Here is a 22928-nt window from a genome sequence, read left to right as displayed (position 1 = left end):
AGAACCCCCTCCTTAAAGATGTCTACACACCACCCCAACACGTCCACCCCATCATGGGAGGTGTTTTCAATAGCAGTGGCCTCTTTCAGCAGGATAATGCTCCCAGCCACGCTGCAAACTCTGTTCACAAAGGATTTGAGTTTCAAATTCCCTTCAGCTTCACCAACAAGAGAATCTACACAGTATTGGGGTGAAATTAAAGCAAAAATGGATAGTATTTTTGCTTTAAAATTACAGCTTCAAAATAATAGTGATGCTCCACTGACCTTAGAATTTGACCTGAGATTAGATCCTATGCTGTTGCTACTTTGTGCTCAACGCTATGTAACTTTGAGAGGAGGGTAGCAAACCACAAACCTCAATACCAAAGCTAAGCTAGTGTTTCTAAGTAACAGCGTGTAGGGACAGTGTGTAAAACAGTAAAATAGTAGCTGTGTTTACACAATCCAGTCCTTTATCTGTGTAACTCTGCCCTGTTTCCCTCTTATCATCCCTCACTCCTGCACTTGTCTGCCATCTGTCGTTCTTCTTGGAGACTGATAAAAGTCGACTCTGTCCTTCAACAAGGTCATAAAAAACAACAAAGGAAAAAGAAGTGACCTTACTCTCTGACTTGTTAGTGAACAAGACACTCATTAATAATCATTAACGAGACTATGATATTTAATCTGGACACCGAGCAATGTGCAAGAAACATGACCTTCAAATCTACTTCAAAACCATGTCCAAAAAGAGTAGGGACAGGATATAAATGACGTACACCCTCGTCTTCAATGGTCAGGACCTCACAGGAGGTGACACCCTGTGTCCACTCTCTGTCCACTCATTGAGACACTCCTCCCTCGTTGGTCCACCTTGTAGATGTAAAGTCAGAGACAGTAGCTCATCTGTCGCTGCACAGTGTGTGTCGGTCGTCCTCTAGTCCTTCATCAGTGACACAGGAAGCTGTCGGCTGGATGTTTTTGGTCGGTGGACTGTTCTCAGTCCAGACTCTGAGGGGTTTAAAAACTCCAGCAGCACTGCTGTGTCTGATCCACTCGCACCAGCACAACACACACTAACACACCACCACCACGTCAGTGTCACTGCAGCACTGAGAATGATCCACCACCACATCACACCTGCTCTGTGGGGGTCCTGTGCGCTGAAGAACAGGGTGAGATGGGGATAAGAAAGTATGCACAGCAACAGATGGACTATAGTCTGTAACTGAATAATTACAAAGTGCTCATGTGGTCAGTGGAGATACAGGAAGTTGGCTGTCAGCTATCGGTTATTTACTGCAATAAATCTCTTCTGTGAACTTTGATCAAGATTAACACAATATTATTTTTGACCAGGTTCCGGGGTCAGTTCTAATCTGGTTTGTGTCTGTGGCGTATGAAAGAGAAAGGTGTCCTTTGCTTTTAGCTTGTGCTTTGACCCAATAGACATCCACTAGCCGCTGGTCGCCATGATTCCGGTGGGAGTTACTGTCGTCTGCTTCCTGCTGACCACCACGGGGCTGACCGTTGCCTCTGGTGAGTTGTTCTCTGGCTCTGTCCTTTGATATCTATAGAAAAACTACTTTACAAAATGAGTTCCCACTTTGGGAAGGAATTTAAAGTAGCAGTCAGTCATTTTGCCACAGGGGGTGGAGTGTTTTCCTACCCTCCTCCTAAAGTTACATAGTGCAGTTTCTGCAGTGCTTGGAGTAGCAATAACAGAAGCTCTGTTCTGTGTAATACCATCAGTGAAGCATCACAATGATTTTGAAGCTGTAATTTTAAGTTTAAAACTCTACCTATTGTTTGCTTTAAAGCCTTCTGTGCAGATCCTGAAGGCCTACACAATAGTAGCTCTATGTACCAAGGTCACTATGGCCACCGAGTTCAAAGATATAAGATAGAAAAGATGACAACAACCATTTGATAGCACCATCTCTCTCTCTCTCTCTCTCTCTCTCTCTCTCTCTCTCTCACCTGTCCATAGGTTTGTTATTAGATAATATTCCACCCACTTTCACTGCGGCTTTTCTCCCTTCCATCCCACCAAACTGTCAACCAGGCAATGGGTTGAATAACTATGGGAAGAATGTGTTGGCGTAAGAGTGGGAGAGTGCTTTTCATCCATGTGTGTGTGTGTGTGTGTGTGTGTGTGTGGAATACATTTCATAACATCCCTTTTTTTTACCCCAATGCCTGAAGCTCTTGTCTCAAAACAAATAGGAACCAATCGGTGGTGGATTCAATAGAAACAATTTGCATAAAGATCGTCCGCTGACTTTGTTTCTATTTCCATTCACACATCATTTAGGAGATGCTCCTCCACTCTATAATAAAAGCCCCCAAAATGGAGGAGCTACTTTAAAAGGAAGAAGGTGTAAGACCATGTGCTATGACTGTTCTGAAAGGGAATGCCTGGCTTTTCTGTACATCTTCATGGTTGAAGTTCTCTGGTTTCTTAACAGTGGTGGCCAAGTTTATCAAGCCCAATGCCAACAATGAGGCTGGAGGTTTAACCCTTTGGCACCGAAGTGGAACTGGTTCGGTTCCTGTTCGGGAACCTTATTTGGTACCATTCAATGTTTTTCCACCAACATAAATTGGTTCCAGAAGCAGAAATGTTTATTCCCAGCGGGAACCAAAGCAGGAACCATGAGCAAGTCAAGATAAAGAAGCTCCAGAAAGAGCTCAGAGGCTCAAATAAAGCATTTTCATGAATGGAGCTGGATGTCAATTACAACATGTATTTTCCCAATAGTGTGTCTCTGTAGACACAGGGTGCATGGGCTTGACGGACCTGTCTGAGGTCCAGATCTGTCTTCTGTGGTGCGTCATGAAGTGGAGAAGGGTTTTGAAGGGTCTTCAACACTGTAGTCTTTGAGAAGCTGAATATCTGGCCAGGGAAGCACACATTTTCTTAGGGTAGATATAATGGCCCTCCCACTCCCCCATCCCTCAGCAAGATGCTTTCCAATGCTGCCATCTTGTTTGTGAACATAGCGTGTTCTTTTTACCTGGACAGTATTTGGACTTGGGTGGCTGCTGGAGTTGGTGTCACTGGGACCAACAGGGTGCGCAATGACAGAGACAACTGTACTGAACAAATGGCACCAACATTTGGATGAGATGTCAAACTGAGATCCTGACTCTCAAACTGAGATCTAGAAAGGTCCAGAGGGCAGTTCGTGGAAAGTAGTCGGAGTGTTACTCACATCAAAGTGTAATCCGCCATTGTGGTCACTTTGGGAACTCCTAATGATCCCTGTCTTCAATAAACCAGCTCTGTTATTCCCTCTCACCCCCTCTCTATCTAAGTTCAGATGTGGGGTGAGGAGACGGGGCACAGATTTACTGCCGTTTCATCGTCCATGTGGATGCTGCATGTGGATTGGTGGAGGTTCATGTGACTCCCTAATGTCCCAAAAATGTAAAGTGCTGTCAGGGTCTAGAAAAGTGCCGTATTAATGTAAATATCAAAGAGTCTGTGAGTTCTTATCAGTTTGAAGTTTCTTGGTGTATTCCCTTCAGTTGTTTTTTATTTTCAGAGCTGGAGGATCCCTCCGCTTGTCTCCCAGGCGTGGGCCAGAGTCTTTTAGGATTCCTAAGCTCCCTACTGCGGCGTATCGGTGAATATAAGTTATATAAGTGCTATCATTCCTTTGTTCCACTTCAGACCTTAAAAACACCCCCAAACAAATGGAAAATCAACACAAAACAGCAGGGCACATTTAGCCAGAGCATGTGGTTACACAACTGTTTGGACTCAAGCGGGTGTTTCTTCTGAGTTCTGTGGCGATGGAGACGAAAGCCCACACTAATGAATTATAACACACACAGAAACCCAATCTGTCTGAACGGAATCTGCAGTCTAGTGGGTATTTCTCTCTCTCACTCGTTATCTCTTTATTCTCTGATATCTTTACACACCCACACACACACACACACACACACTTCTCCTCTTCTCTGGCACACACTCCCTCGGCTGGCACATATGCAGTAGATTATGTAATAATCCTGAAAATGTATGTCTATAAGCAAAAATATCAAGTATGTTTCTTAAGGGTTTATGCAAATCTCAAGCGTATTACCATATCAGCTCAGGCACACTGCAGTCCACTCTCTTACGGTTATTACAAAGCGGGAAACAGGGCTGTAGGCTGTTCACATTGACGCTGACCGGCACACACTCATATGCAAAAGTTCGGGAGCCCCTGCTCAAATGACAAACCTCAACCCCATTTGATTTCTTTTGACCATCTGGACTCTGTCCTGGGCTGGGCAGGGATGGCTTGCATACAGAGTGGAGAGAGGAGTGTGGTGTGTTCTCCCTGTGTCTGCGTGGGTTTCCTCTGGGTGACTGTCTGTGAGGAGTGTGGTGTGTTCTCCCCGTGTCTGCGTGGCTTTCCTCCAGGTGACTGTCTGTGAGGAGTGTGGTGTGTTCTCCCCGTGTCTGCGTGGCTTTCCTCCAGGTGACTGTCTGTGAGGAGTGTGGTGTGTTCTCCCCGTGTCTGCGTGGCTTTCCTCCAGGTGACTGTCTGTGAGGAGTGTGGTGTGTTCTCCCCGTGTCTGCGTGGCTTTCCTCCGGGTGACTGTCTGTGAGGAGTGTGGTGTGTTCTCCCTGTGTCTGTGTGGGTTTCCTCCAGGTGACTGTCTGTGAGGAGTGTGGTGTGTTCTCCCCGTGTCTGCGTGGCTTTCCTCCAGGTGACTGTCTGTGAGGAGTGTGGTGTGTTCTCCCCGTGTCTGCGTGGCTTTCCTCCAGGTGACTGTCTGTGAGGAGTGTGGTGTGTTCTCCCCGTATCTGCGTGGCTTTCCTCCAGGTGACTGTCTGTGAGGAGTGTGGTGTGTTCTCCCCGTGTCTGCGTGGCTTTCCTCCGGGTGACTGTCTGTGAGGAGTGTGGTGTGTTCTCCCTGTGTCTGCGTGGGTTTCCTCCGGGTGACTGTCTGTGAGGAGTGTGGTGTGTTCTCCCTGTGTCTGTGTGGGTTTCCTCCCGGTGACTGTCTGTGAGGAGTGTGGTGTGTTCTCCCTGTGTCTGTGTGGGTTTCCTCCGGGTGACTGTCTGTGAAGAGTGTGGTGTGTTCTCCCTGTGTCTGCGTGGGTTTCCTCCGGGTGACTGTCTGTGAGGAGTGTGGTGTGTTCTCCCTGTGTCTGCGTGGGTTTCCTCCGGGTGACTGTCTGTGAGGAGTGTGGTGTGTTCTCCCTGTGTCTGCGTGGGTTTCCTCCAGGTGACTGTCTGTGAGGAGTGTGGTGTGTTCTCCTTGTGTCTGTGTGGGTTTCCTCCAGGTGACTGTCTGTGAGGAGTGTGGTGTGTTCTCCCTGTGTCTGTGTGGGTTTCCTCCGGGTGACTGTCTGTGAAGAGTGTGGTGTGTTCTTCCTGTGTCTGCGTGGGTTTCCTCCCGGCAACTGTCTGTGAGGAGTGTGGTGTGTTCTCCCTGTGTCTGTGTGGGTTTCCTCCGGGTGACTGTCTGTGAGGAGTGTGGTGTGTTCTCTCTGTGTCTTCGTGGTTTTCCACTGGGTGACTGTCTGTGAAGAGTGTGGTGTGTTCTCCCTGTGTCTGCGTGGGTTTCCTCCGGGTGACTGTCTGTGAGGACTGTGGTGTGTTCTCCCTGTGTCTGCATGGGTTTCCTCCTGGTGACTGTCTGTGAGGAGTGTGGTGTGTTCTCCCTGTGTCTGCGTGGGTTTCCTCCAGGTGACTGTCTGTGAGGAGTGTGGTGTGTTCTCCCTGTGTCTGCATGGGTTTCCTCCGTGTGACTGTCTGTGAGGAGTGTGGTGTGTTCTCCCTGTGTCTGCGTGGGTTTCCTCCTGGTGACTGTCTGTGAGGAGTGTGGTGTGTTCTCCCTGTGTCTGCGTGGGTTTCCTCCTGGTGACTGTCTGTGAGGAGTGTGGTGTGTTCTCCCTGTGTCTGCGTGGGTTTCCTCCATGTGACTGTCTGTGAGGAGTGTGGTGTGTTCTCCCTGTGTCTGCGTGGGTTTCCTCCTGGTGACTGTCTGTGAGAAGTGTGGTGTGTTCTCCCTGTGTCTGTGTGGGTTTCCTCCGGGTGACTGTCTGTGTGGAGTGTGGTGTGTTCTCCCTGTGTCTGCGTGGGTTTCCTCCTGGTGACTGTCTGTGAGAAGTGTGGTGTGTTCTCCCTGTGTCTGTGTGGGTTTCCTCCGGGTGACTGTCTGTGAGGAGTGTGGTGTGTTCTCCCTGTGTCTGTGTGGGTTTCCTATTGGTGCTCCAGTTTCCTCCCACACTCCAAAAACACACGTTGGTAGGTGGATTGGTGACTCAAAAGTGTCCGTAGGTTTGTGTGTGTGTGTGTTAGTGAATGTGTGAATGTGTGTCGCCCTCCAGGGTGCATTCTTGCCTTGCACACAGTGATTCTGGTTAGGCTCTGGACCAACTTCCGCCCTGAACTGGATAAGGGTCACAGACTATTAATGAATGAATGAATATCAGTTTCAGAAATTAACATCATGTGCTCTGCATTTCAGGCTGTAAGGAAAAACCTGGAGTCCTTTATTAGGCAGGTCACATGAAATTTTGCATGAAGCACATAATAAAATTTACAAAAACATAAAACATTACCCATGAGAAGGATAATGTGATGGTGGATATAGTCCAGGACTAGGCTTAATCCTGGGAAATCAGCTCAATGTGTTCTGGACTTGAAAATTACTGCCTGCCCATTTCATAAATACGTGTGGCACTTGTGTGACAAAAGCTCTTTAGTCGACAGAAGGATAGCAACATTAGGCAGGTCTTTGTTTTTTGTAAAAATATATATTCATTTCAAATTTGATGCCTGCAAAACATCTGAAAAAGTTCTAGTTCTGTGCTCCATTAATTTTTTTTATCAACACATGGATGACATTAGTTAGGGGAACAACAACATCAATTGGCCTGTTTTGAAGATGAATTTCTTGCTGTACTTTTCTTAAACAAGTATTTATACTTGCTTCAACTCCATTGAACAGAGTTTATAAGCTCCTTGGGCAGATGGCAGAGGAAAATGTCCAGTGAAAGCCGAACGTGCAACAAGTAAAACTGATCTGTGAGAACTGGGACGGAGCCGTGTTCAGTCCAAAAAACAACAGCAACATGTCAATACACGATGAGAAAATAGCGCCTAACTTTACCGCCGCTGTTGTTGTGGTTTTCAAAGCCAACAGATATGGGGTTTTACAACGTCACCGGCTCCACTTTGTGAGGAAGCTGTCCTAGTGGAAAGTCACCAGGCCTTAAACAAGCCGAGCCGTGCTGAGTCACATCAAATCGTGCCAGACCTATGTGGTGGAAAAGCACCATTAGAGTGAAAGTCCCAGTGCTGTTCTACTCTGTTTCTTGTTCAGTCCGATCACTTGGTTGGAATTATCTGTCATATAATTAATACTCATTTCAAATGATCTAATATTGTTTACTTGTTTGTTTGTTGGTTTGGGTTTGTTCTCCAAGTTGAAGAAGAGAACCCAGAGTTCTGGAGGAATCAAGCTCAGATGACGCTGAAGTCAGTTCTCAGCAGGAAACTCAACACAAATGTGGCCAAGAATATCATGCTGTTCCTGGGAGATGGTAAGACTGAATGCTTATCAAATTTAATAAAAGGCTAATAACAGTCAAAACATCCACACGCTATTAACACCCCCAGATCTTTGTCACGGGGAGAACCACAGTGGTCCTCTCATGACAATCTTAATTATTTTTCATTTTTAAATTCTTAAAAAAGTCAAGCTATAGATTTTAACTTTGCAAGTAGATAGAGGCAAGCAAGAATCTCCTATAATTTAGGCCTTCAGGAGCTGAACAGAAGGCCCTTACAGAGCAACTGGAGCAATCAAACATTTCCTCAGAAGATTCTTCTTCACATTATGAACCAGCCATTACACTGACACCTAGTGGCCTGAATGTACCAGAGATTCCGTATGTAACGCAAATAAAATTTCAAACATTGCCCCCATATGGTGACACACTCCTTTTTAAAAACATTTATTTACATTCGCATTTTACTAGCATTTAATAATTTTCCTCTAGTTTTGCAGTAAAATGATTTTGTTCTGATCTTGTTTTTATAAATATACCTTTGATCTTGTGGAGTTTGATTTTATTTTTCAGTTTATATCCTTTTCTGCTTTGCTTTATTTGGTATATTTGTTATTATTTTGTATTATTTTTTAATGTTTTAATTTATGATTATTTTTACTTGGTATTGAAAGGCACTTTGAGCTGCATCTTAAAGTATGTTATATAAATAAAGCCTATTATCATTATTATAGTTGTTTTTATTACTCTATGGAGCATAAACTTTTTAATTTCTCTGAAGACAAAGCAACATACTTTTAAAAAAAATCTCTACAGTGCCCTTAGTAGCTACTTAAGGAAAACCCCTCCCTTGTAGCACCACTGAGACTCTCACTCATCTGTCGACACACACTTTGTGTTAGGCATCTTCATCAGTGGTCTCTCATGGCCACGCCTATGTGGGGGGCCTGCTCTATGGAGCATAAACTGCTGCATTCATGTGAGTTACACATTACAGTAAAGTAGACAAAGTGCTCTGACTTGATTGAAATGAATGTACTGAGGGCTTGAAAATGGAAAACCCTGGCTTCTAGTGGTGAAGAGAGATGGTGTGTTTACTGTCTATTGTTTGTTATATATATATACACACACACAGCAGTATGCTAAAGTTTTAGGCAGCAGAGATGATGAGATTTAAAGAGCTATTTATCTGAGCAGTAAGTGTTTATTTGCTAAAAAACAAACAACAAATCACAGCCAACATTAGAATAAACCCAATCACATTACTCCAGTGTGATCCTCTGTGTGTGAATGTGTTTAACTTCGTCCAAATCTCTGCATTACTTGAGGTTATGATCCAGTGCCTAGTTTTAGTGGTGAATAAATAATGATTTTAAATAAAGTGTGCTGTGGATTTAACAAATTCATCCAAATCAAGGAGAATCTGAACAAAACATTGTTCTTCAAACTCACTCTCACCTACTACTTTATAGAAAAACATCTTATATTTCTTATTTGTTTTATATTATTATTAGTTTGTGTTTACTGTGATTATATATAACTTTATACCAGCCCCACACTCACTGAGAGGCATTAGTTTAAATATATATCATTATCTCAGGTGCTAAGACTTCTGCACTCTGCTGTGTGTATATAATATTTTTCTTTTTTAAGGGATGGGCATCACCACAATCACGGCTGCTCGTATCCTGAAGGGTCAGCTGCAGAACCGCTCAGGGGAGGAGACCATAATGACCATGGACACCTTCCCTTACGTGGGCCTCGCTAAGGTACACACACACACACACACACACACACACACACACACACACACACACACAGACACACACACAGAGTTTATGTCCAACATCTGACCTCTGTTATATAGTGATTTAATATGATACACTAGAGCAGCAGACCCTGAGGGCCTTTTCGTCTTGTTGAGGGGCACAAAGCCTGTGGAACAGTTGAGGAACTGTGTTCTCAGGAGTGATGGTGTGTGTGTGTGCACACAGGTGTATACAGTAGATTTTCAGATCCCGGACAGTGCTGCCACAGCGACGGCGTACCTGTGTGGTGTGAAGACCAACCTGAACGTGGTGGGTGTCAGCGCTGCTGCACGTAACGGAGTGTGTCACACACAGAAGGGCAACGAGGTCACATCTATACTCCGGTGGGCTAAAGACGCAGGTGCACACACACACACACACACACACACACACACACACACACACACACACACCTGTGGACCATTTCACACACTCACTCAGTAACTCACTTACTCACACAGCATGTGTTTGGAATGTGTGGATGTGTGGTCTAGTTATTCATCACGTTATGTGGACTAAAATCACCCACACCTTCACCCACACTCAAATTGTGGGGACTTGTTATACTTATGGGGACAAAAACGCTGTCCCTGGATGTAAACCACAACATGTTTGTATTAAGGTCAGGGTCAGAGTTATGACTGAGTTCTGGATGAGTATCCAAGAAATGAATAGAAGGTTATGTAATGTCACCTTAAACCATGTTGACAAGACTGTGGAAATGTGTGTGTGTGTGTGTGTGTGTGTGTTTGTGTGTGTGTGTGTGTGGTCAGAGGGTGACCACATCGCTCCCAGAAATATGACTTAATGAGTCAATGAAATGCCGGAGTGTGTGTGGGGAAAACACGATAATATACTAGACACAAGAAAGTGTTGTGTGAGTAGAAGGAAAGACAGAGAGAGAGAGAGAGAGAGAGAGAGAGAGAGAGAGAGAGAGAGAGAGAGAGAGAGAGAGACAGGGTGAGGCAGAGTAAAATGTATAGACAGAGAAAAAAGGAGTACGCAGAGGAGGTGTGGCCGAGAGACAAGGTGAAGAATGAGAGAGATTGTGTGGGAGTTTGAAAGAGAGAGAGAGAGAGAGAGAGAGAGAGAGAGAGAGAAAGAGGTGTGAAGTTGTTGTGCTGTATGTAATCTGCATGAATTTACAAAACTCCACTGCTGTGTAATTTCTTTAATGCTATGGTGAATAATAAACACTATATTAGTGATATTATATAACAAAGATACACACACACACAAACACACACATCTAACCCTATATCTGAACACTTAGTCAGTCCATCCATCTGTCCACCCAGAGGAAACTTTATTGTTCGTTTGTTTCTCTGTTGTGGCTCAGGGACATAATGATGATTCTCCTAAAATCCCTTAAGAGAAAAGAATGAGACGAAATGGAGACATGAAACACAAGAGATATAGGAAGGCAATAAAGGGGAGGTAAAAAAGAGACTACGGGTTAGTTCATTTGGCAAATCTGAGCACAGTTTGTGACTTCTCCAGTAAGACTCCAGAGGAGACGTGTGAGATCTCAGGAGACACTTTGTCTTTCTGTCTGATCTCAGTGTTGTGTAGGAGAGATAACAGAGAGTTTTTTCTCTGGGCGTGTGTGTGTGTGTATAGGTAAATCTGTGGGTATCGTCACCACTACCCGTGTCCAGCATGCCACTCCGGCCGGAGCATACGCCCACAGCACCAGCAGGAAATGGTACAGTGACGCGGAAATGCCGGCCTCAGCCAAACGGGATGGCTGCTCGGACATCGCTGTCCAACTCATCAACAACACGGACATCAACGTAAGGGGTCCAGTCTGATCACACACAACCATCACACAAACTACAGGCCTACAAATCCCATAATGCAACAGCCTACAGTTAAGCAATAACTTTTATCTGAGAAACTCCTGATTTTCCCACCAGGAGGCTTCACGTGACCTCCCACTGCAGTCGGACACATTGTTTTCGGTGCTGTGTGGACCACCCAAACTGTGACGTAAAACACTGTTTTCAACATCAGAAGCTCATTTATTCTTTAATTTATTCAATGTCTGTAACCCTTATCCAGTTCAGGGTCACGGTGGGTCTGGAGCCCAACCAGAATAACCAGGAACACACCCTGGAGGGGGCACCAGTCCTTCACAGGGCGACACACACTCACACCTACAGGCACTTTTAAATCTCCAATCCACCTACCAACATGTTTTTTGTTGAACTGTGGGAGGAAACTGGAGCAGCCGGAGGAAACCCATGCAGACACAGGGAGAACACACAACTCTCCTCACAGACAGTCACCTGGAGGAAACCCATGCAGACACAGGGAGAACACACCACACTCCTCACAGACAGTCACCCGGAGGAAACCCACGCAGACACAGGGAGAACACACCACACTCCTCACAGACAGTCACCCGGAGGAAACCCACGCAGACACAGGGAGAACACACCACACTCCTCACAGACAGTCACCCGGAGGAAACCCACGCAGACAAAGAGAGAACACACCACACTCCTCACAGACAGTCACCCGGAGGAAACCCATGCAGACACAGGGAGAACACACCACACTCCTCACAGACAGTCACCCGGAGGAAACCCACGCAGACACAGGGAGAACACACCACACTCCTCACAGACAGTCACCCGGAGGAAACCCACGCAGACACAGGGAGAACACACCACACTCCTCACAGACTGTCACCCGGAGGAAACCCACGCAGACAAAGAGAGAACACACCACACTCCTCACAGTCACCCGGAGGAAACCCACGCAGACACAGGGAGAACACACCACACTCCTCACAGACAGTCACCCGGAGGAAACCCATGCAGACACACGGAGAACACCAGACAGTCACCCGGAGGAAACCCATGCAGACACACGGAGAAGACACCACACTCCTCACAGACAGTCACCCGGAGGAAACCCACGAAGACACAGGGAGAACACACCACACTCCTCACAGACAGTCACAGTTTCTTTTAGGTCCAGGCTTAAAACCCACATATTCTCCCTTGCATTCAACCTCCTAGTGCCATGAATGTCTGTCTGCTGCTACATTATGTGTAACTTGTAAGCGTCATTGTGTTCTTGAAAAGCAGTGTGTAAATGTAATGTATTATTATGAACTTTCTGCAGTGCTAAGTCCAGAGAAGCAACAACATATGCTTGCTTTCTTGTTATTGGAGCATCACAAAAGTGAACAAACTCCCTGTTAATATCTTCGATTTCAGGAGATTTGCTGGATGAGGCGTCCATACAATTTTGACATTATACAGCATATCAGTCATTAAATGTGTTAATGTGAAATAGTGAGTATACACATTACACTTCACTGCCACACTCGTACAAAACGGTGTACCCTTGCTTATGGGTGTTTATTCCTCTGCACATGTGTGTAGGTCATTATTGGTGGAGGACGCAAGTATATGACCCCCAGGGGAACCGCTGACCCTGAGTACCCCAGGGATCTGAGCGCCCGAGGAAAGAGGGAAGACAAGCGCAACCTGATAGATGAGTGGCTCAACATGAAGAAAGACGAGGTGGAGCAAGATGTGACATGGAACCAAACATAAGGCTATAGGCTAAGTTGCTAACAGTATTCTAAAACAAGTACAGCAATGCTGGTTTGCTAGCACCCCTGTGGAATTCAGGGGTATGTTAATTAGTTAGTTAGTTATTATAAACAAGAATTGCCAAATACAATTCTTCCACTGAACAATGCCGTTTATTAACGGTAGGCTATTGTTGTTAAGCAATGTAACAATAGCTTGGCACATTTATACAGACCTCAGCTCATGGTTGTGGTTAAGTACAATGTGATACTAAGTGTCTTAGGCCCTTAGGTCATGAAGATCAAAAGGTCAAACAAAAAGGGATTTCCAGTACCAAGTTGTGTAACATTGTAAAGGTCTTGTAAAGGAAAAGAGGGGTGGAGAACAAGAGAGAGAGAAGGAGAGAGAAATAGAGAATAATATTTATTACTTTATTTAATTTCAGGTGGCTCATTACGTGTGGAATAAGACAGATTTTGACGCTGTGGACCCAGAAAGCACTGACTACCTGATGGGTGAGAAAATCTATGACCTTAAATCAGAAGTTATCAGGAAAAATGAAAGTCTGACCATCTCAGCCATGGGTGTGGCCTAATTCTATGCTTGTGGGTTGCAGAAGCAGAAAAAATGCTAAATTTCTATGTTTTAACCTATTTACATAAAAGTACAACAGATTTTTCCGGTCCTAAAATCTGATTGGATGAGATGTTCAAATGTGTTCAAAGCATACTGTTCAAGAAATTACGTTTTAAACTTGTTTAGCAATGCATAGAAAATTGCTATGAATATTTCCTGAAGGATACACTGTAAAACTACAACATTGGAAGTAAAGTCACTGTCCAATTAAAAACAGGTATCTGCAAAAAGCTAACTTTTCAGGAGCAGGTGAAGACTGTAGGGTAACAGACTCTGAGGGTAACAGTAAAAATAAACCACAGATAACGTGATTTATACCCAGTACAGCTCAGAAATGTGAAAATATCTTTATTGGGAGCATGTCCAAAAGTTACATATGTAAAATGGACTTGTGTGTTTGGTAAACAGCAAACACTGAAAAACTGAAAAGCAAAAGCAGAGTCTATCATTAAACTTGATAAAAATCAGTGTATTTAATCGTTATTATGATTAATTATAGCCACGACGCTAATATTTCACGTGAGTAAACGTAAACCTTCGTTAACTTTATCACAGACAGCATCGGGAGGCAGGACATACAAGGTGTTGATGGACAGGTCTAGCAGCCAATGGAGAAACTTGTTAATAAAAACTGTGTGATTTTTCAGCTCTTCATTGGTCATTCTGATTTTAGCTGCTGTGAACAGACAGAGATTAATGCCTCTCCTACCATACTGGATAATTTTATACTGTTTCTTAAAAAAACACCTGAATATAAAAACAAGTTAAAATTTTCACAATTTAATAATCATGTATCTTAAGAAATACAGTTATTACTGAATACTTTCCTAATTTTTGGCAAATTAGCTTTGACATATCAGAGATGTATTAAACCAATGTTAAATATGGCTGCACCATGTGGTCGACCCACTCTGAGGACAAACAAATGCAAACAAAATAGGAAACAAACACAATTAGGATTCACCCCTGGGAGAAAATGTATTCATCTTCCAACTTTGTCTCTCCAGCCCTGTTCGAACCTGGAGATATGAGGTTTGAGGCGGAGAGAGACACCCACATGGACCCGTCCATCACTGAGACAACTGAGAAAGCCATCCGCATCCTGCAGAAGAACCCTAAAGGCTTCTTTCTGCTTGTGGAGGGTAAATGATCAAATGATCAAGAATTAAATTAATCTAGAGATCAGTTAGCTTTCTAAAGCTGGTGCTAGGTTTCTTTGATATGAAGCATTTGCCGAAGGAGTCACTGTAAAACTACAACATCTTATATACATGTAAAAGTGAGTTTCACATTTGCACTCACAAATAGTATATTTACAAAAATGCATGTTTTAAACACAAAGGTTACATATATTTTTCACCTGGTGTTTTAGCGCCCTCTAGTTTTTACACTGTTGTGTTGCAGTACAAACCAAATCAGTAAGGGTAAGCACATGCTGAAGTGTTCTGCCCTCAACTGAATGAACTGAAACCTGATGATGGCATTAATCTGAACTGAGGGGGCGCTGTCAACATGGTCACAGTGACCATTTGAATAATCTGTGAATATGGAATCTGTCAAATCTAATAACGATTGTTGATATGAATCAATAATTTATGTCTGCTGCAAACAGGGGGTCGTATTGATCAGGGTCACCATGCCAGTCGCGCCTCCATGGCGCTGCATGAGGCTGTTGCCCTTGACAACGCAGCTGCCCGGGCACTGGAATTGACCAATGAAGACGAGACATTGACCATCATCACCGCTGACCACTCCCACTCACTGTCTTTTAACGGGTACCCTTTTAGAGGAAACAGCATTCTGGGTAAGATTGTGTGCACGTGTGTGTGAGAGGGTTTTGCTGCTTGAACTTAAACCAAAAACCACATTACCATCTCAGAATCACACACAAGAAACATGAAGCAGGCGTTGTATTAGTGTTAATAGTAAGAAGGAATTTAAACACTGTGCCGTCCTCCTTTTGGAGCCAAAACAGCATAGAGTGAGAAACACTATTGCTGTTTTCTCCAGCAGAGCAAACAGGAGTGAGATAATTCCCTACAGTGCCACCCTGTGACAGACCTGCTGCACTGTTTTATTAAAGGTGATGACCATGATTTTAATTTGACTCTGAGGGCGTTTCCTCTCCATGTGCTGCTCTGCAGTCGGTTTGCAGAATCCACTTTAATGTGTTTACTAAGCCCCAGTGTCTGTAAACAGGTAAAAAAAAACAAAGTGTCTCAGTCTGGTATGTTAGGCTTTCTCTCCCTGCTCACAGTAGAAAAGTACCATTTTGGAGGATTTTAGAAAACAGAGAGACCGGAGAGATGTTGAAAAACCTGAATTGAGATGAGGGTAGGTGGGTAATGTTATTTTTGCTGTAGATGGAACTGACTCTAAATCTGGGAGAGCGCTAACTGCATGAAAGTAAACACAGAGGCAAAGTGCTCCATGAATAACTCGAGTTACAAATGAGTTTCTGTGGGAATTCAAACAGTGAATAAACACTCACAGACAACTTACACTTCAGACTCATACAAACAACTCATCATTTTTGCCTTGAATATATATTTAAGTTCCATATTAAAGGATGCAGTGTTTCTGAATGTAAACAAATCAGAGAACCAGTTTCCCCAAAATTGTAAATGTCCCCTTTAAGAAAAATAAAAGTTCAAAGCAGTTTTTTTCACACTCAGAATTTGTTAATTTCTGTGACAAACTCAGTAAAGTTAATTGGTATCATAGCACTACAAAATGTTTTTTAAGTTTCTTTTGGGGACCACCCCCCCAAAAAAACCAAATACCCAAAGGGTTAATCAGTGGGTCCTGGGATCCCCTTTATTTCGCACCTTGTCTACGGCTCCTACAAACTGATTTGACTCATGTCTGATCTCTCAGGGAAATCTCCTCTGTTTGGGCTGGACATGCTGCCCTACACCACACTGATGTACGGAAATGGCCCTGGACACAAGATCATCAACAACAAACGGCCGGACATTCGGGACGTGGACACCAGTAAGAAACTTTTACAGTGGGCTTTCACACAGTGTCCAGTTTGGTGTCTGAAGTTTGCTTCTCATTTTCCCCCTGGAGCTACAGGGTTAATTTCACTAACAAGCTGTGGGACTTCAAATGAGTGTGAGACAATGTCAAATGTCAAAACAATGTCCAAATGAGAGTGAGACAGGGTCAAAACAATGTCTAATAGAGAGTGAGACAGAGTACATAATGAGAATAAAAACAGTAAAATGAGAGTCAAAACAGTCCAAAGAGAGTGAGACAGAGTCAAGATAGTTTCAATGAGAGTGAGTCAAAACAATGTCTAAAAAAGTGAGACAGTCCAAATGAGAGTGAGACACAGTCAAAACAGTCCAAAAGAGAGTGAGACAGAGTCCAAAAGAGAGTGAGACAGAGTCAAAACCATGTCCAAATGAAAACAAAACAGTCCAAATCTCATGCTGGTTTTTACCAAACAACACAGTGCATTATGGGTATCTGCTAGGGTACATAGGTTGTACACCATTTATTGCACTGCATTGTGGGACTGTTGGAGTGCACAGAGAATTGTGCACTATGTTTTCAGACACCGATACAAAACTGCAGAATCCCAAAAACAGCACACTATATGGATAGATGTCCATTGCTGGTTAACGACATTAGCCTTATAGTAACACTCTTTCACTGACCGGCTCCTGTCTTTCTCAGAGAGTAAGGACTATGTCCAGCAGGCGGCCGCTCCCCTGGACTCGGAGACTCACGGTGGGGAGGACGTGGCGGTTTTGGCCCGAGGGCCAATGGCACACCTTTTCCAGGGTGTGTATGAGCAGAGTTACGTGGCTCATGCCATGGCCTACGCAGCGTGTGTGGGAGCCAATCAGCAGCACTGCACCTCAGCCAATAGCAGTCCAGCTGGAGCACCAAGCTCCGCCCCTCAGTCACCTCTCACCCCTCTAGTGCCCGCGCTGCTGGGGGCAGTGGTCAGTGTGTGTCTGTTCTGAGGGAGAGAGCTGGAAGAGAGAGAAAGAGAGAGACATTGGCAGGTGGACTGACCCCTGCCTTAGGCTCCTACACAGCATTAATCTCAGTGTAAGTTGAACAAATGTAATAAAGTTAATACAATTTATAAATGTCCTATGTGCTGTAAGATTGACTTTATTTAAAGAAAAAAAACTGTACGTAATTGTTGAAGCTCTGCCCCTTTGTGCCCCTAATGTGCATGCAAAGGTTTGGGTGACCCCTGTCAGATGACATGATTAGTTAATGCTCTAAACAACAAAAAAGTAATTTGCAACATTTGAAATAGGAAAATGAAATTATATATATATATCTGTGTTTTATCTACAGAATTTTATCTGTATTTTCATCTACAGAAACACAGTGGTATTAAAATAAAAATACAAAAAAATAATAATTAGGAGAAAAAGAATTGGAACTTTTTACATTTTGTGTAGTGTATTAAAGTATGTATTTAGTATATATTATCTATTCATTCATTCATTCATATAAAACCCACGCAGACATAGGGAGAACACACCACACTCCTCACAGACAGTCACCCGGAGGAAACCCATGCAGACACAGTGAAAACACATCACACTCCTCACAGACAGTCACCCGGAGGAAACCCACACTGACACAGGGAGAACACACCACACTCCTCACAGACAATCACCCGGAGGAAACCCACGCAGACACAGGGAGAACACACCACACTCCTCACAGACAGTCACCCGGAGGAAACCCATGCAGACACAGTGAAAACACATCACACTCCTCACAGACAGTCACCTGGAGGAAACCCACACTGACACAGGGAGAACACACCACACTCCTCACAGACAGTCACCCGGAGGAAACCCAAGCAGACACAGGGAGAACACACTACACTCCTCACAGACAGTCACCCGGAGGAAACCCACGCAGACACAGGGAGAACACGCCACACTCCTCACAGACAGTCACCCGGAGCGGGACTTAAACCCACAACCTCCAGGTCCCTGGAGCTGTGACAGAGACACTACCGGCTGCACCAGGGTGTCGTGTGTATATATATTATCTAAAGAACTAATATTATTAACCCATGCATTTTTGGTGATTCTTTAAAGACTTTTGTCATAACTCTGAAAGCCAGTGTCAGTGCGTTTATGGACATGGCTCAGAAACATACACGCTCTTCACATGTTCATTAGAGAGAGAGGGTGTGTGTGTGTGTGTGCACGTGTGTGGGTTTAAGGGGGTGGTATAACTTTACATCTATACATCGATAAATAATGCACCATTTTAAAAGATCAGTTATTTTTAACACACTGAGAGTGTGTGTGTGTGTGTGTGTGTGTGTGTGTGTGTTCTGCAGTGTTTCCTGTACCTGTTTGGTCCATGTATATTGTGCAGTCTGAGTTCACCGTGCAGGAAGGTTATTATTGTGTTATGCTTCTCGTGTCCGCCTCTCCTTCTCTCTCCTTCTCCACATTGTCTCCACTCCCTCGTCTGGTTCCATGTCATTAGTTGTGTCTCAGGTGTTCCCCAGGTGTCAGTCGCTGTATTTATTTCACACATTTGTCTTGTGTCTTTTTCCAGTGTTGTCTCATCCATGTCTTTGCATTGTTTGTTTTCTTGTTATTAGTTCTTTACACACAGCTCCGGTCTTCGGGTTACAGAATGTCTCCAGAAAGGTGTACTCTATCATTTCAAATATCTGACTTCTGGAAAAATGAGTGATACTCCTCTAAACCAAACACAACACGTCTAAAAGCTATCAAACAATGGAAAAACTCTCAGTAACAAACCTGCAGCGAGAAAATCATCTGATCATCCACTTGCCTCCACCGACCCTCGGCCCCTCTTCAAAACACCTGCTAAACCTCTCTCCCTTCAGATCAGGGCCTGTTCACGGCTGTTTGTGTCTGTCCTTTCACTGTCAGAGAAACAACTCCGCACTGTGGGTCTGAAAGGACGTGGAGCTGGAGAGAAGCTCGTTCTGAGAAAAGGAAACAGACACAAAAGGAGCGAGAGGAACACGTTGGTATTGTCAGAACATGAGCACAAACGAGATTTTGAAACAAATTTCCATGAAATTTCCTATCGTCCTCCAAACGTTACATAGTGCAGTTTCTGCAGTGCTGAGCCTGGACACAACAGAGGCTCTAACCCAGTTCAGTGGAGCATCACAGTGAGTTTGAAGCTGTAATTAAAAGGAACAAATGCTACCAAGTGGTAGTTTAAATAGCATTTAATGTATTTAGCACATTATCAGAAAAGGAACAAGGCTCTAAATGATGATTAGGACGCATAATATGTTTAAATGTCAGTATATATTAATATTTATATATTAATATTTATTACGGTTAGGAAGTGTTAAAAGGAATAATAGATTTAAACTGAATCCAAGGTTCAGATCAGCAGCAGGATGCTGTTAGAGACTGTTAGCGTAGGCAGGGAGTCTTCTACTGGTGTGTGTGTGTGTGTGTGTGTGTGTTTGAGAGAGAGAAAGCGAGAGAGACTATCAGTAGCCTGCCTGCAAGTGGCGCTACAACACTGTCACTTCACTGCAGCACAGAGCAATGCAGAATACGAGAGAGAGTGAGTGTGTGTAAAGGAGAGAGAGAGAGAGAGAGAGAGAGTGTGTGTGTGTAAAGAAGAGAGAGAGAGAGTGAGTGAGTGAGTGTAAAGGAGAGAGAGAGTGAGTGAGTGTAAAGGAGAGAGAGAGAGAGAGAGTGAGAGAGTAAAGGAGGGAGAGAGAGAGAGAGAGTAAAGGAGGGAGAGAGAGAGTGAGTGAGAGAGAGGGAGAGAGAGAAAAAGATTGAGTAATCTTTAAACTGATGTATTGTATTTTTACACCCACGCAGACACTCTCACACACACACACACATACATACACACACACACACACACACACACACACTGTACAATATTCTCAAAGTAAAGCTCTAAATGATGGATAAGGCTTTGTACACACACTTAATAATGAATTAATGAAAGTACAGTACAGTGGGTAAAGTAAAGTGAGCAGCTGCACATGAGTCTAAGGTCGCCTTGCTGTGGAACAGTGGAACAGTGTTCTCTGGAGTGATGAGCGAGAGTGTCAGTGTGTTGAATTGGGGTGGAGTTCCAGAGCTAAACACTCGACACCAGAAAGTGACCTCCCTGATGCTCTCACAGCTGCTATCAGACCCTCACAGCAATGTTCCAGCATCTGCTGTAAAGCTGTAAAAATGTAGAAGCTGTTGGTGCAAGAACAGACAAGGACAGTCATTATATAGACACCTAGTGGCCTGGATGTGTCAGTGATGTTGATGAGGCTGCTGTATAACACTGTGTTGTATTGGGTTCTATTCTGAGCAGTGGACAGTGCAGTATGCTGCCAAGAGGCTGAGAGACGTGTCCAGGACGGTCAGGTTGTTTTGCTCAGTCACGGCTCCTGTTGTAACCAGTGTTTCTGTGTGTCTGTGTCTGTGTGTGTGTGTCTGTGTGTGTGTCTGTGTGTGTGTCTGTGTGTGTGTGTGTGTGTGTGTGTGTCAGGAATATATCACATTGTGGGGACCCAAGCCTGTTTACACTTTCACACTGTGGGGATGTGTGTTCCCTGTGGGGACCAACAGCTAGTCCCCACAATGTAATCATTACATTTTAAAGTGTAGGCATGTTTTAAGGTTGGGTTAGGGTTAGGGTTAAGGTAAGATTACACTAGTCTATAATGCAAAATAGAATGGAAGTCTATATAATGTCCTCACAAGTCAAAGATACAAGGTTGTTTGTGTGTGTCCACTGCCCTTTTTTAATGACTTTATCAAGTGCAGAGTGGATGTAGCACACACACACACACACACACACACACACACACACACACACAAACAAATCAAGATCACCGGAGATGTTCAGGCTGCTGCAGTAGTTTCACTTACAAAATGGCCACTCAGGTTTGGACACTGGACATTTGGACATTCATTCATTGTCTGTAACCCTTTTCCAGTTCAGGGTGGACCCACGGACACTTTTGAGTCTCCAATCCACCTACCAATGTGTGTTTTTGGAGCGTGGGAGGACACAGGAGCACCTGGAGAAAACCCACGCAGACACAGAGGGAACACACCACACTCCTCACAGACAGTCACCCGGAGGAAACCCACGCAGACACAGAGAGAACATACCACACTCACCACAGACAGTCACCCGGAGGAAACCCACGCAGACACAGGGAGAACACACCACACTCCTCACAGACAGTCACCCGGAGGAAACCCACGCAGACACAGGGAGAACACACCACACTCCTCACAGACAGTCACCCGGAGGAAACCCACGCAGACACAGGGAGAACACACCACACTCCTCACAGACAGTCACCCGGAGGAAACCCACGCAGACACAAGGAGAACACACCACACTCCTCACAGACAGTCACCCGGAGGAAGCCCACGCAGACACAGGGAGAACACACCACACTCCTCACAGACAGTCACCTGGAGGAAACCCACACAGACACAGAGAGAACACACCACACTCCTCACAGACATTAACCCGGAGGAAACCCACGCAGACACAGGGAGAACACACCACACTCCTCACAGACAGTCACCTGGAGGAAACCCACACAGACACAGAGAGAATACACCACACTCCTCACAGACAGTCACCTGGAGGAAACCCACACAGACACAGAGAGAACACACCACACTCCTCACAGACAGTCACTCGGAGGAAACCCACGCAGACACAAGGAGAACACACCACACTCCTCACAGACAGTCACATGGAGGAAACCCACGCAGACACAGAGAGAACATACCACACTCACCACAGACAGTCACCCGGAGGAAACCCACGCAGACACAGGGAGAACACACCACACTCCTCACAGACAGTCACCCGGAGGAAACCCACGCAGACACAGGGAGAACACACCACACTCCTCACAGACAGTCACCCGGAGGAAACCCACGCAGACACAGGGAGAACACACCACACTCCTCACAGACAGTCACCCGGAGGAAACCCACGCAGACACAAGGAGAACACACCACACTCCTCACAGACAGTCACCCGGAGGAAACCCACGCAGACACAGGGAGAACACACCACACTCCTCACAGACAGTCACCTGGAGGAAACCCACACAGACACAGAGAGAACACACCACACTCCTCACAGACATTAACCCGGAGGAAACCCACGCAGACACAGGGAGAACACACCACACTCCTCACAGACAGTCACCTGGAGGAAACCCACACAGACACAGAGAGAATACACCACACTCCTCACAGACAGTCACCTGGAGGAAACCCACACAGACACAGAGAGAACACACCACACTCCTCACAGACAGTCACTCGGAGGAAACCCACGCAGACACAAGGAGAACACACCACACTCCTCACAGACAGTCACATGGAGGAAACCCACGCAGACACAGAGAGAACACACCACACTCCTCACAGACAGTCACCCGGAGGAAACC

At 44.8% G+C, this 22928-nt stretch overlaps 1 protein-coding gene across 1 annotated transcript; it reads left to right on the top strand.

The window, feature by feature from the left end:
- Positions 1-1453: 1453 nt before the first annotated feature.
- alp3 (alkaline phosphatase 3) lies at positions 1454-17469 on the top strand. Its single transcript, XM_066647275.1, has 11 exons — positions 1454-1520; positions 7417-7533; positions 9154-9269; positions 9495-9669; positions 10929-11101; positions 12704-12844; positions 13302-13371; positions 14500-14634; positions 15105-15296; positions 16370-16486; positions 17177-17469. Exons 1-11 carry the CDS (start codon positions 1454-1456, stop codon positions 17467-17469), a joined length of 1596 nt encoding a protein of 531 aa, XP_066503372.1.
- Positions 17470-22928: the final 5459 nt, after the last annotated feature.

Source organism: Hoplias malabaricus, chromosome 1, assembly GCF_029633855.1.
Source record: "Hoplias malabaricus isolate fHopMal1 chromosome 1, fHopMal1.hap1, whole genome shotgun sequence".
NCBI classification, from domain to species: Eukaryota; Metazoa; Chordata; class Actinopteri; order Characiformes; family Erythrinidae; genus Hoplias; species Hoplias malabaricus.
The sequence above is the reverse complement of the archived record's forward strand: the minus strand, read 5'-3'. Positions and strand labels throughout refer to the sequence as shown.